This window comes from Hypanus sabinus, chromosome 26 (genome assembly GCF_030144855.1).
Source record: "Hypanus sabinus isolate sHypSab1 chromosome 26, sHypSab1.hap1, whole genome shotgun sequence".
Lineage (NCBI taxonomy): Eukaryota > Metazoa > Chordata > Chondrichthyes > Myliobatiformes > Dasyatidae > Hypanus > Hypanus sabinus.
Genome location: NC_082731.1, coordinates 13,592,007 through 13,606,838, shown reverse-complemented (window position 1 = coordinate 13,606,838; position 14,832 = coordinate 13,592,007). Strand labels below are relative to the sequence as shown.

Sequence of the window (14,832 nt, the reverse complement as noted above, 5' to 3'; positions counted from 1 at the left end):
CTTTCCCCGCGCCGTGCTCTCCCCCCCCCCCCGCTCTGTAATATTACGGAGGCAGGGATCAGGGTTACGAGCCGGGATCGAGAACGGGACTGGGGCCCGGAACTAGTGAGCTTAACGGAGACCGGGAAAGGGGCGAGGCGCAGAGTCGCGGCGAAAGGGCCTGCTACCAGATAAAGAGGAAGATTTGCAGGATACAAAGCGGCCTCCACAATCTCAGGACACCCCACAGAACTTTACAGCCAATACTTCGGGATGTGGGAACCACAGCAATTAATGTAACTCCCACAAGTCACCTGACAATACGTTCTTAATCATTGGCCAGGGAGGATGGAATATCAACGAGTGGGAATGGCCTCGGATAGTCTGGAATACTAAGGAGAGAGAGGAAGGTCTCTCTCTCCCCCCCTCTAGTAAATACGGAGTGAGTAAGTAGTTGTCGGGCCCGTGGAGAGGGCGATAGGGCAATCTGGAAATCTCATGTCATTACCTCGCTGGTCACATTGGCGTGTAAACCGACAAGTGTTTCACTCCGAGCTGAGAGCGGTAACGACAGCGCGTCGAATCACGTGACTGCCAGATTTTACAAATAATGTCTTAAACCCCAGTGTGTGTGTAGTGTGCAGGCCCCCGTTATTCTCGATAGGCCATGGATTTGGGCCTTGGGAAGTTTCCAGGGCGCAGGCCTGGGCAGGGTTGTATGGGAGACCGGTAGTTGCCCAAGCTGCAAGTCTCCCCTCTCCACAACACCGATGTTGCCCAAGGGAAGGGCATTAGGACCCATACAGCTTGGCCTCGGTGTTGTCACAGAGCAACGTGTGGTGAAGTGCCTTGCTCAAGGACACACACGCGGCCTCGGCCTAACCCCGGTAACCAATACCGGATAGGAACTTACATCAGATCCCAGAGTTAGGCGCAGAACGACGTGTTCCCTTTGTACCGACTGGACACTAAGTCCACACCCCCAGAGTTGTTCACCTGACTGACTTCACTCTGAACTCTTCCACAACTCTGCCGTCTTCAGGATGAGTGTCCCAGAGAGACTCTGCGCTCACCGGTTGTGTTATTCCCAGCAAAAGAGACCGCAGCTTTCGGCTTCCGCACACCTAACCGGGAAGATCCAGACCGCCTTCTGGTCTGCGAGGCAGAATGGCGGCTGCGATGCCCTCAATCCTTCAGGCCGCCTTCGCCGGGGAAGCGGGTGGGCACTGCAACCCGGCTGGGTTGGCCGGACTCCTGCTGTCGGCAGTCACGGAGCCCCAGAGGGCGGAGGGATCAACTGGGGAGGGAAGGGAGCGGAACCGATGGGTCTCGACTGTTTCCCCGGCTTCCAGTGCCGGCTGGGCGTTACAATGGGCGCCGAGGAGTGATCGGAATAACTGGCGCTTAGGGGAAAGCACAACTATTTCCACCCCCACCCCCCACTCACACACACAGAAACATCCCCTCAGCCCCTCCCAAAACTCCAGCCTCTTCAGTCGCTTCCCCTCCACCACCTCCTGTCCCCGCGACCTCGGCCCGTCTCTGCCCCTCTCTCTCACCCCCTTTCCCTCCGTTCCCCCACCCGAGCATCCCCGCCTCTGCGCCAGCGTCGAGCAGCCCACCCGTCCGCCCTTGAGTCTGGAGCAAGTGGGAGGAGCCGAAGGAGAAATTGCTGAGGTTGAGGACTAGTTTTGCCAGACGGGGGGAGTGGCGGTGGAGGGAAACTGTGTGTATGTGTGTGTGTGTGGGGTCTTTTGTCGAGAAATCCCCCTTCTTGATGGGAGATGAAGTGCATACGGACGGGACATCCATGGTGAAAAGGAACTGGGCACGGCCACCCGGGCATGCCCTCTTCCCAATGCTGGCATCAGGCAAGATTCATCCCCCGGGCATGCCCTCTTCCCAATGCTGGCATCAGGCAAGATTCATCCCCCGGGCATGCCCTCTTCCCAATGCTGGCATCAGGCAAGATTCATCCCCCGGGCATGCCCTCTTCCCAATGCTGGCATCAGGCAAGATTCATCCCCCGGGCATGCCCTCTTCCCAATGCTGGCATCAGGCAAGATTCATCCCCCGGGCATGCCCTCTTCCCAATGCTGGCATCAGGCAAGATTCATCCCCCGGGCATGCCCTCTTCCCAATGCTGGCATCAGGCAAGATTCATCCCCCGGGCATGCCCTCTTCCTATGCTGGCATCAGGCAAGATTCATCCCCCGGGCATGCCCTCTTCCCAATGCTGGCATCAGGCAAGATTCATCCCCCGGGCATGCCCTCTTCCCAATGCTGGCATCAGGCAAGATTCATCCCCCGGGCATGCCCTCTTCCCAATGCTGGCATCAGGCAAGATTCATCCCCCGGGCATGCCCTCTTCCCAATGCTGGCATCAGGCAAGATTCATCCCCCGGGCATGCCCTCTTCCCAATGCTGGCATCAGGCAAGATTCATCCCCCGGGCATGCCCTTTTCCCAATGCTGGCATCAGGCAAGAGGCACAGAAACCTGACGACCCACGGTCAATGCTTCAGGGAACAGGTCCTGCTACTCCGCCATGAGATTTCAGTTTCATTTATTTAGCACGTGTACAGGAAAGTATTGAAGTGAAACGCGTTAACGGCCAATGCAATCTATCCCGGCGCCAACGTTGCCCAACAGAACGACACAGGGCGCAATAACCCGCACTCCCTCCCCCCGGTCTCCCTTCCACCCCACGCTCGCACATAAACAGTCCTCAGCCCCCAGCGGACATCCCTCTCCGCCTTCCCCTGCGGGTTCACAGACCCGCACTTCGGCTTCCGCTCGGCCCCAGGACTCTCAGACTGACGACGAATAAGGGCCCTGTGGATGAAGACCCCAAACCAAAGGCCTGGAACTGCAGTCCTGCTGGGGGTGGGGGGCACGGGCCCTCGTGACTCCTCCCCACACGGAACTCCAATCCTGAATGCACTAAGAGTTCCTGATCACGATGTACGTTTGGTGTAACACAGTAATTTTTTTTAAAAGTCTTGCTCTGTACTACTGCCAGAACACGGTCCGTGACGAGTGGGCGATAATGAGCCGATTCTGATTCGGGAGGGCTTTGATGATGCCGCAGTACCTATTTCACTCTTACAGGTCAGTGTCTCAAAATATAGTTAAAACGTGGCATAATTTCATCTCGTTCTTCTGAGGCCATGGGTCCCCAATCAGGGCAAATCATCACCCCTGTCCGCATCAGGTCAACACCTCAGGAGCCGAGCACCTGAAATACCGCAGCGGCGACTCCCGGCCTCCGGGGCAGACGGCGTCCAGTTTGCTTATTCTCCCCGTGGCTGCTTAAGGCACAGGAGCAGAATTAGACCCCTCACCCTGTCGAGCCGGCGCTGCCATTCCATTATGGCTGACTTATTATCCCCCTCAACCTCGTTCTCCTGCCTTCTCCACCTAACGGGAAACCGGTCACTACGAGGCGGCGCGACCGAGCAGGCATAGCTTCTAATCGGGTCATTTTCGGGGCAGAGAGGTGGTGTAGAATTCAGCGCAGTCGGTGCCGGTGATTGCCAATGGCACTGCCACTGTCTGTACGGAGCTTGCACGCTGTCCCCGGGACCATGTGGGTTTCTCCCCCCGCAGTCCACAGTTGTGCACTTCCATGGGGTAAACTCGCCACTGCAAATTTTCCCTCGGGCCGGGAGTAGATTCCAGGAGCTGCTGGAAATCCATGCTGATGGCCCGCATAAAGTTGGTGAGCCACTTTCTGGGCCCATGACTGTCAGGTTAGCCCTTCACCCAGGCATTGACCAGGATATTGCCAGACATCGCACAATATTGAACTGAGATTCTGAATTGCGTAAGGTCCAATTTTGATGGTATCCATCAAATAAGAGGATTATATTGATGGAAGTGGTTTGGATTCAGATCGATGGGACTAGGGACCATAATAATTTGGCACGGACTACATGGGCAAAGGGCCTGTTTCTGCACTGTAGTGTTTTAGAAAAACGTTAACTCCAGGGCGAAGTAAGGCAAATGCATGTTAGCATTCACTTAGAGAGGACTACAATATAAAAGCAAGGATGCACTGTTGAGGCTTTATAAAGCAGCAACACTTGAGCACTGTGAGCAGGTTTGGGCCCCTTATGGATGTGCTGACACCGGAGAGGGTTCAAGAAAATGGTTCCGGGATTGAAAGGTTTCATGTCTCTGGGCCTGTATTCACTGGAATTCAGAAGATTAATGACCTCATTGAAACATTTGACTGGATGTTGAAAGGCCTTGATGGAGTGAATGTGGAGTGGATGTTTCCTGCGGTGGGGGAGTCTAGGACCAGAGGACACAGATAGAGTGGATCTGGAGAGGATGTTTCCTATAGTGGGGGAGTCTGGGACCAGAGGACACAGATAGAGTGGATATGGAGAGGATGTTTCCTATAGTGGGGGAGTCTGGGACCAGAGGACACAGATAGAGTGGATGTGGAGAGGATGTTTCCTATAGCGGGGGAGTCTAGGACCAGAGGACACAGATAGAGTGGATGTGGAGAGGATGTTTCCTGTAGTGGGGGAGTCTGGGACCAGACGACACAGATAGAGTGGATGTGGAGAGGATGTTTCCTATAGTGGGGGAGTCCAGGACCAGAGGACACAGATAGAGTGGATGTGGAGGGTGTTTCCTATGATGGGGGAGTCTAGGACCAGAGGACACAGATAGAGTGGATGTGGAGAGGATGTTTCCTATAGTGGTGGAGTCTAGGACCAGTGGACACAGATAGAGTGGATGTGGAGAGGATGTTTCCTATGGTGGGGGTGCCCAGGACCAGAGGACACAGATAGTGGATGTGGAGGGTGTATCCTATGGTGGGGGAGTCTGGGACCAGAGGACACAGATAGAGTGGATGTGGAGAGGATGTTTCCTATAATGGGGGAGTCTAGGAACACAGATATAGTGGATGTGGAGAGGATGTTTCCTGCGGTGGGGGAGTGTAGGACCAGAGAACACAGATAGAGTAGATGTGGAGAGGATGTTTCCTGCGGCGGGGGAGTCTAGGACCAGAGGACACAGATTGAGTGGATGTGGAGAGGATGTTTCCTATGGTGGGGGAGTCTAGGACCAGAGGACACGGATAGAGTGGATGTGGAGAGGATGTTTCCTATGGTGGGGGAGTCTAGGACCAGAGGACACAGATAGAGTGGATGTGGAGTGGATGTTTCCTGTGGTGGGGGAGTCTAGGACCAGAGGACACAGATAGAGTGGATGTTTCCTGTGGTGGGGGAGTCTAGGACCAGAGGACACAGATAGAGTGGATGTGGAGAGGATGTTTCCTATAGTGGTGGAGTCTAGGACCAGAGGGCACAGATAGAGTGGATGTGGAGAGGATGTTTCCTGCGATGGGGGAGTCTAGGACCAGAGGACACAGCCTCAGAATAGAGCGACATCCATTTAGAATGGAGATGAGGAGGAATTTCTTCAGCCGGAGGGTGGTGAATCTGTGGAATTCGTGGCCACAGGTGGTTGTAGAGGAGAAATCACTGGGTAGAGGTTGACAGATTCTTGAATGGTCAGGGCAGGAAAGGATACGGAGAGAAGGCAGGAGACTGGCGCTGAGAAGAAGATTGGATCAGCCATGGTGAAATGGCGGAGCAGACTCGATGGTTCAAATGATAATTCTACTTCTTTATCTTAGGCTGTTATAGGAAGTGGTTGGGCTGGCTGGGACTTTATTTTTGGAAATGTAGGAGACTGAGGGGTGACCTTCTTGAGCTGTATAAGATCACGAATAACAAGAATAGGGGGAACACACACAGTCTTTTCTCCAGGGAAAAGAAAACACAATCTAGAGGGCATCAGTTTATGGGGAGAGGGGAAAGAATTAAAAGGGACCAAACGGACAAGTCTTCCTGTATAGGTGGTGCGTATATGGAATGAGCTGCCAGAGATTATGGTTGCAGCGGATACAATACATTGAAAAGTCATTTGGAGAAGGGAAGGTTTACGGTGATATGGGCCAAATACAGACCGGCTTAATTGGGCAGTACGGTTGGCATGGTAACGAGTCCATTTCCATACTGAATTACTCTGGGACGATCAGACAGGGTTATTGTCACTGACGTGTACTGTATTGTGAAACTTGTCTTGTTCAGCACTACAGTGAAATACGTAAACCGTAAGATATAGGAGCAGAGTTAGGCCATTTGGTCAGTCTGCTCTGCCGTTTCATTGGCTGATCTATTTCCCTTTCAGTCCCAGTCTCCTGCCTTCCTCCCATATCCCTTCTCGCCCTGACTAATCAAGAATCTATGGACATCTACCCAATGACCTGGCCTCCACGGCCGCCTGTGGCAATGAATTCCACAGATTCGCCACCCTCTGGCTAAAGAAATTCCTCCTCATCTCTGTTCTCAATGGATGTTCCTCTATTCTGAGGCTGTGCTAGACTCCCCCACCACAGGAAACATCCTCTCCACATCCACTCTATCGAGGCCTTTCAACATTTGATAGGTTTCAATGAGGTCCCTCCTCATTCAGCTGTATTCCAGTGAGATAGCCCAGGGCTATCATATGGCTACCCTTTCATTCCCAGAATCATTCCCATGAACCTCCTACGGACCCTCTCCAATATCAATACATCCTTTCTTGGATAATGGGCCCAAAATGACTCACAATACTCCTAGCGAGGCCTTGCCAGTACCTAATAAAGCCTGGATATTATATCCTTGCTTTTATATTCTAGTCGTCATGAAATAACTTGCATTTGCCTCCCTCACCACTGACTCAAGCTGCAAACTAACCTTCAGGGAATCCTGCACAAGGACCCCCAAGTCCCTGTGCACCTCAGATTTTTGAATTCGCCCCCTTTATTCCCTCTCTTTGCCTCCTGTCAATCAACCATTGCTCTATCCACGTTCGTATCTTCCCTGTAATACCATGGGGTCTTAACTTGTTAAGCAACCTCATGTGTAGCAGCTTGTCAAAGGCCTTCTGAAAATCCAAATATACAACATCCACCTTATTTCTTCAAAGAATTCCATCATATTTGTCAGGCAAGATTTCCCCTTAGAAAAACCATTTTATCATGGTTTCAGCCTATTTTATCATATACCATCAAGTACTTCAAAACCACATCCTTAACAATCGACTCCAACATCTTCCCAACCACCGAGGTCAGACTACCCGGCCTACAATTTCCTTTCTTCTGCCTCTCTCCCTTCTTGAAGAGTGGAGTGACATTTGCAATTTACCAGTCTTCCAGAACCATTCCAGAATCTAGTGATTCCTGAAAGATCATTACGAATGCCTCCACAATCTTTTCAACCACCTCTTTCAGAACCCTGAGTTGTCGTCCATCAGGTCCAGGTGACTTATTTACCTCCAGACCTTCCAGTTTCCCAAGAAACTTCTCCCTAGTAATGATAATTTTACATACCACTGCCCCCAACACTCAAAATTCCAACATACTGCTGCTGTTTTCAAGTGAAGACAGTTGCAAAATACTTATTCAGTTTGTCCACAATTTCCTTCTCCCCATTACTACCTCTCCAGCATCACCGTCCAGTGGCCCAATATCTGTTGTCACCTCTCTTTTACCTTTTATGTATCCGAAGAAACTTTTTGTATCCCGTTTAATATTATTGGCTAGCTAAACTTCGTAATCCATCTCTTCACTATTTTTGAGTTTTGTATTTGTCTTCTGTTGGCTTTTAAAAGCTTCCCATTAGTTTTTGCTCTATTTCATGCCCTCTCTCTGAGTTTTATGTTGGTTATGGCTTCAGCCACGGTTGCGTCAGCTCGCCTTTAGAATCCTCTTTGGGATGTACAAATCCTGTGCCTTCCAAATAGCTTCCAGAAACCCCAGCCATCGCTGCTCTGCCATCATCCCTGCCAGTGTCCCCTTCCATTCCACTTCGGTCAGCCCCTCCCTCATGCCTCTGTAATTCCCTTGTTATACTGATACATTTAACTTTAGCTTCTCCCTCTCAAATTTGCAGGGCGAGTTCTTTCATATTATGATCACTGTCCCCCTAAGGGCTCCTTTACCTTAAGCTCCCTTAATCAATTCTGGTTCGTTGCACAAGACCCAAGCCAGAATTGCCTTTTCCCCAGCGGGCTCAACTATGTGCTGCGATAAAAAAGCCATCTGATATGTATTCTACAAATTCCCCCTCTTGGTATCCAGCACCAACCTGATTTTCCCAATCAACCTGCATATTGAAATCCCCCATGACCGTCATAACACTGCCCTTGTGACATGCCTCTCCTACCTCCTGTTGTAATGTATAGCTCACATCCTTGCTGCTGTTTGGAGTCTTGCATTTCACTCCCATTAGGGTCTTTTTACCTTTGCAGCTCTACCCACAAGGATTCTACAACTATCTCAGCTCTTTCTAAGGATTTGATTTAATATTTTACCACCAGAGCCACCCCACCCCCTCTGCCTACCTGCCTGTCCTTTCAGTACTATATATATCCTCGGATGCTGGGCTCACAGCTTTAACCTTCCCTCAGTCAGGACTCAGTGATGCTCACATTGTCAAGCCTCACCATCTCTGTGCTGCAAATTCATCTACTTTATTCCATATACTGCAAGGACTCGAATATAACACCTTCAGTCCTATATCCATCACCCCTTATTCCTATATCGAATATAACACCTTCAGTCCTATATCCATCACCCCTTATTCCTATATCGAATATAACACCTTCAGTCCTATATCCATCACCCCTTATTCCTATATCGAATATAACACCTTCAGTCCTATATCCATCACCCCTTATTCCTATATCGAATATAACACCTTCAGTCCTATATCCATCACCCCTTATTCCTATATCGAATATAACACCTTCAGTCCTATATCCATCACCCCTTATTCCTATATCGAATATAACACCTTCAGTCCTATATCCATCACCCCTTATTCCTATATCGAATATAACACCTTCAGTCCTATATCCATCACCCCTTATTCCTATATCGAATATAACACCTTCAGTCCTATATCCATCACCCCTTATTCCTATATCGAATATAACACCTTCAGTCCTATATCCATCACCCCTTATTCCTATATCGAATATAACACCTTCAGTCCTATATCCATCACCCCTTATTCCTATATCGAATATAACACCTTCAGTCCTATATCCATCACCCCTTATTCCTATATCGAATATAACACCTTCAGTCCTATATCCATCACCCCTTATTCCTATATCGAATATAACACCTTCAGTCCTATATCCATCACCCCTTATTCCTATATCGAATATAACACCTTCAGTCCTATATCCATCACCCCTTATTCCTATATCGAATATAACACCTTCAGTCCTATATCCATCACCCCTTATTCCTATATCGAATATAACACCTTCAGTCCTATATCCATCACCCCTTATTCCTATATCGAATATAACACCTTCAGTCCTATATCCATCACCCCTTATTCCTATATCGAATATAACACCTTCAGTCCTATATCCATCACCCCTTATTCCTATATCGAATATAACACCTTCAGTCCTATATCCATCACCCCTTATTCCTATATCGAATATAACACCTTCAGTCCTATATCCATCACCCCTTATTCCTATATCGAATATAACACCTTCAGTCCTATATCCATCACCCCTTATTCCTATATCGAATATAACACCTTCAGTCCTATATCCATCACCCCTTATTCCTATATCGAATATAACACCTTCAGTCCTATATCCATCACCCTTTTACACTGCAACTCATCCTGACGACTGCGATTTTGCCCTATCAACACAGACCGCTTCTGTCAGTAACCCACCCGCCCCATCCTCAGCCCTATCACTCCAGTTCCCATACCCCTGCCAAATTGGTTTAAACCCTCCTGAACAACTCTAGCAAACTTGCCCGCAAGGACATTCACCACCCCCCCACCCCACCCCCTCAGTTTCAGGTGCAATCTATCCCTTTTGTACAGGCCATACGCGCAGCAGAAGTGTTCCCAATGATCCAGAAATCCGGACCCCTGCCCCCTGCACCAGTTCCCCAGCCACGCATTCACCTGCCAAATCGTCCTACCTGGCGCTGGCATCAAGCAGAGACGACTACCACAGAGGTCCTGCTTTTCAGCCTTCGACCGAGTTCCCTAAGCTCTCTCTTCAGGACCTCCTCACCTTTCCTACCCCTGTCATTGCTGCCAATAGGCAGCAAGAATCTGGCTGCTTCCCCTCCCCCTTTAGAATGCCAAGGATCTGATCCGAGACGTTCCTGACCCCGGCACCCGGGAGGCAACATACCAAGGGTTCCCCACCAGGGGCCCTGACCATTAGCCGAGGGGTCCGTGGGCCCCAGGTTTGGACCCCTGCTCTATCACATCCACAGAGTCTCATCTCTGACTATGGAATCTCCTATCACTACTGCAGTCCTCTTCACCTTCTCAACTGAGCCAGTGCCTGAGACCCGGTCGCCGTGGCTCCCCCCCTCCCCCGTAGGTCATCCCCCTCAACAGTATCCCAAGTCGTGCACTTATTATTGAGGGGAATCGCCACTGGGGTACTCCGCACTGGCTGTCTATTTCCCTTCCTTTTCCTAACCTAGTTACCTGCCTCCTGCAACCTAGGGGTGACTACCTCCTTGTAGCTCCCACCTGTCACCTCCTCAGCCTCCCGTGGGAGCCTAATGACATTGAGCTGCAGCTCCAGTCCCTAAACGGCTTCTCAGAGGAGCTGCTTCTCGCTGCACCCGGTGCAGAATTTGACACCTTGCACAAAGAACGTAACACTGCCCCTGAAGTCATTCTCCCTGCTCTAACTGATGAGGAATGAAGAATAATGAAGAAGAAACTTACCGGATACTTACTTCACCGAAGCCTGATGAGCCATAGCCTCCCCACTCTAACACCGGCCCACTCACACAATGGCCGCTCCGCCTCCCTGGCTTATTTTTATTTACTCTTGCTAATAAATCCCATTCACTGATCGGCCGCAGTTCGAACTCCGAAAACTGCTGCGAGTCGCTGCCTTTTTCGTCTTCAGTCGCGGACCTGTGTGAAGTCACCTCTTCTTCTCATGCTCCCGTTCAGCGATTGGCTGCAGTTTAAACATTACCATAAGCTGCACTAAATAAATAAACAAACAGAGCAAAATAACGTAGGTTCACGGCCGTTCAGAAATCTGATGACAGGGAAGAAGCTGTTCTTAAACATTGATTATGCATCTTCAAGTTCCTGCATGTATTCCCTGATGATAGCAGTGAGAAGGGGGCAACTTCCAGACTGAGGGTCAAATATGGATGCTGCCCTTTGAAGATGTGGAGGGTTGTGCTATGATTGAACTTAAATATTAACAAATATAACTGAACATCCATTCCTTCTGATTTGTTACAGATTTTGAGGTTTCCAACATAAAAAGCATGTGAAACTGTCCCTAGGTCTGACAAACCGCAGCGATGCAAATCCTGCGGTCACTTGTGGATCTGTTGGTGAATCCAGAGACTGGACAAACTTCCGAAGCCCTTTATGCAGACAGCACAGACGAAAGGTTTCTCCCCGGTGTGGACCCGCAGGTGCGCGAGCAGGCTGGACGAATGGACGAATCCCTTCCCGCACTCGGAGCAGGCGAAGGGCCGCTCGCCGGTGTGCACCCGCCGGTGTATGAGGAGGCTGGAGGAGCAGGCGAATCCCCGGCCACACTCGGAGCAGCTGAAGGGCCGCTCCCCGCTGTGCTCCCGCCGGTGCGCCAGCAGATAGGACGAGCATGTGAACCCCTTTCCGCACACGGAGCAGGCGTACGGCCTCTCCCCGGTGTGGACCCGCTGGTGCACGAGAAGGCTGGACGAGCGGGTGAATCCCTTCCCGCACTGGGAGCAGGTGAAGGGCCTCTCCCCGGCGTGGTCGCGCTGGTGTCTCAGCAGGCTGGAGAAGTGGCTGCATCCCTTCCCACACAAGGAGCAGATGAACTGCCTCTCCTGGGTGTGAAGCCGCTGATGCCTGCGCAGGTGCGACGGGCAGGTGAAGCCCTTCCCGCACTCCGAGCAGGTGAACGGGCTCTCCCCGGTGTGCTCCTTCTGGTGGGTCAAAAGGCTGGAGAGGTTGGTAAATCCCCTCCTGCACAAGGAGCAGGTGAACTGTCTCTCTGCGGCGTGCACCCGCTGGTGCCTGATGAGGTGGGACGAGTAAATGAACCCCCGTCCGCACACCGGGCAGGTGTACGGCCGCTCACCGGTGTGGCCCCGCCGGTGCGTCTCCAGCCGCGACGGGTAGCTGAACCCCTTCCCACAGTCCCCACACTTCCACGGCCGGTCGGCGGTGTGGCCGCACAGGTGCCTGGTTAGTCCGGCCGCCCGCCTGAAGCCCCGCCCGCAGTTGGAGCACGTGAACTGCGCCTGCCCGACGCAGACAGGGCCTGCCGCTTCCGCGTCCAAAGACCAGTGGTGCGTGGGCGCCCGCGGCTCCGGCACGTCGGGAGGTCTGCGGTTGGCGCTCCTGGTCTCCGAATCCTCCATCGCTGGCATTCTGTGAACAGATGCAACGGGAAAGGAGAATCTCAACAAAGGATCCCACACAAGGACAGAGGCTGTCAAATCTGGTCAGCTGTGTGACCTACATACAGGCCCTTCAGCCCTACCCGTTCGTGCTGGCCAGGTTGCCCGAGCGAGCCTCATTTGGCCACTTTTTGCCAATGTCCCTCTACACGTTCTATCCGTGCACCTGTCTAAATGTCCTTCAGATGCGGTAATTGTCCCTGCTTCCCCCGGAACTCGTTCCATACACTCACCACCTGGTCCCTTTCTGTAATACTACAGGGCATTCTGTCTTAATATAATGGGCTCTCCCTTTATCTGTCTGTCTGTCATTCTTTAGTAAGTAATACAGTGCAGAAGAGGATGTCCAGCCGTTCGAGCTGCAATGCCCAGCCACCCCCAGTTTAACTCTAGCCTAATGGTATATGGAGGAATTTAAGGTGGGGGGGGGGGGTTATATGGGAGGCAGGGTTTAAGGGTCGGCACAACATTGTAGGCCGAAGGGCCTGTAATGTGTTCTATGCTCCAATCACAGGACAACTTACAATGACCAATTCACCTGCCCACCCATATGTCTTCGGACTGTGGGTATTACTTTTTGGATTTACGGTATAGATAATCAGGACTGTCCTTCATGGTTGGACTCGGAGGAGAGCTCGGTAACGGAGTTTTCTCCGGCTTCCTGACTGGGAGCTTGTCTTCCCTTAGCATTTTCTAGGATTGGTAGTCGAGATTTTAGTCCCATCGTTAGACATACATTAAACATCTGGTTTCAGTTTCACAGATTCTTTGATTTGAATAACTTTGTTCTCTCTAGTAATATCCATCTTAACTTTTTTTAAAATTATCAATTCTGGATAAGGCCTTTTTAATATGGAAAACTAAGGGAATAAAAACTTTTTTAGATCTGTTTTTAGAGAATCGTTTAATGTCTTTTTCACAGCTAGTGGATAAATATGATATATCTAACGCACAATTTTTTTAGATATTTACAAGTTAGGAATTTTCTACCTGATTTATTACCAAATTATCCATTTGCTCATTTACCAAATATGATAGACGCTATTTTTCAGCTTAAACCATCTCAAAAAGGATCGGTGGCCATTATATATAAATGGCTTATGAATTTACAAATGACGTCTAATGATAAGGTTAAACGTGCTTGGGAATTGGAACTTCGGGAGTCACTTTCAGACGATCAATGGAATAAAATTTATCATTTAGTTAACAATTCATCCATCTGCACCCGTCACTCCTTGATTCAGTAAAGGGTAGTGCACAGGACACATATGTCAAAAGATAAGGCAGCACATATTTTTTCTAATATAAATCCCACCTGTGATAGATGTAATGCTGCGGTGGCTACCTAACTCATATGTTTTGGTCTTGTAGAAAGTTAAATAATTTTTGGAGAGATGTTTTTAGAATGTTATCCAGAGTCATCGGTTTGGACTTGCAACCTAATTCACTTACGGCAATCTTTGGGACCACTCCGAAGGAAGTTCCTGCTTCCGCTCAACATATTATAGCCTTTTCAACTCTATTGGCTGGGAGAGCTATTTTGTTCTATTGGAAAGATCCTCATCCACTCACTGTTTTCGATTCGCTCTCCTCCATTATGCCGTGTTTAAGCTTCGGAAAAATTAGAAGCCGGACGTTCGACACATCTTTTGAACCTGGCGACCTTTCATTCAATATTTTCATATGATTTAAATTTTCTTCTTTTTTTTTTACCTTTTTTTCACTTTTTTAGGTAATCTTTTTTCTTCTTCTCTGTGACTTCAGATTTTTCCCCTTTTCCTAAATCTGAAAGGATTTCCCCCTTTTTTTTGTAATTATACCCTCAAATGGAATGCCCAGTCTTCTTTTCCCCTCTTTTTGTTTTAGGTTCGTTTAGTTAATGTTTAGTTAATTTCCCCTCTTTTTTCTTAATAATGGCAAACTTTGATCTTTTTTTGAATTGTTAAGAGGAGTTGTGGATATTGAGGAGCTCAATATTATTCTAAATATGATTTTGACAGTGTACACTCCTTTTTTGTTGTTTGTACTTCCATTGGAACACATATTTGATACAACTTCTCCTCTGATTTGTATTTGTCTTTATATATTCTTAAATCAATAAAAAAAAAGATTAAAACTGAAATGAAATGGACTGTGGAGGAGACTGTTGAACCTGGGGGAAACCCACACGGGGAGAACGTACAAACTCCTTAAAGGCAGTTTTGGGAATTGAACCCCGGGTTGCAAGTATTGTAAACCGTTGTGCTAACCACTATGCTACCGTGCCTCCCCCCACCCTAGGAATAAAGACTGTCATTATTCAGAGAAGTGGGGAGCAGGTAAAGTTAGGACGAATGAACGAATATGCCTTCTCATCAACAA

The 14,832-nt window shown here is 49.5% G+C and overlaps 1 protein-coding gene across 2 annotated transcripts in view; it reads right to left on the bottom strand.

Annotated features, from left to right (window-relative positions):
* Nucleotides 1-2,503: 2,503 nt before the first annotated feature.
* LOC132381623 (zinc finger protein 239-like) overlaps nt 2,504-14,832 on the bottom strand; it is a 176,554-nt gene continuing 164,225 nt past the window's right edge. The window contains exons 2-3 of one of the 2 annotated variants that reach the window (XM_059951153.1): nt 10,778-12,442; nt 2,504-3,286 (exon numbers count right to left, since the gene is read on the bottom strand). In XM_059951153.1, coding sequence (XP_059807136.1) covers nt 11,392-12,441 — 1,050 coding nt within the window. In that variant the 5' untranslated portion in view covers nt 12,442 and the 3' untranslated portion in view covers nt 2,504-3,286; nt 10,778-11,391. The remainder of the gene's footprint in view (nt 3,287-10,777; nt 12,443-14,832) is intronic. The other variant, XM_059951154.1, reaches the window with a different exon arrangement.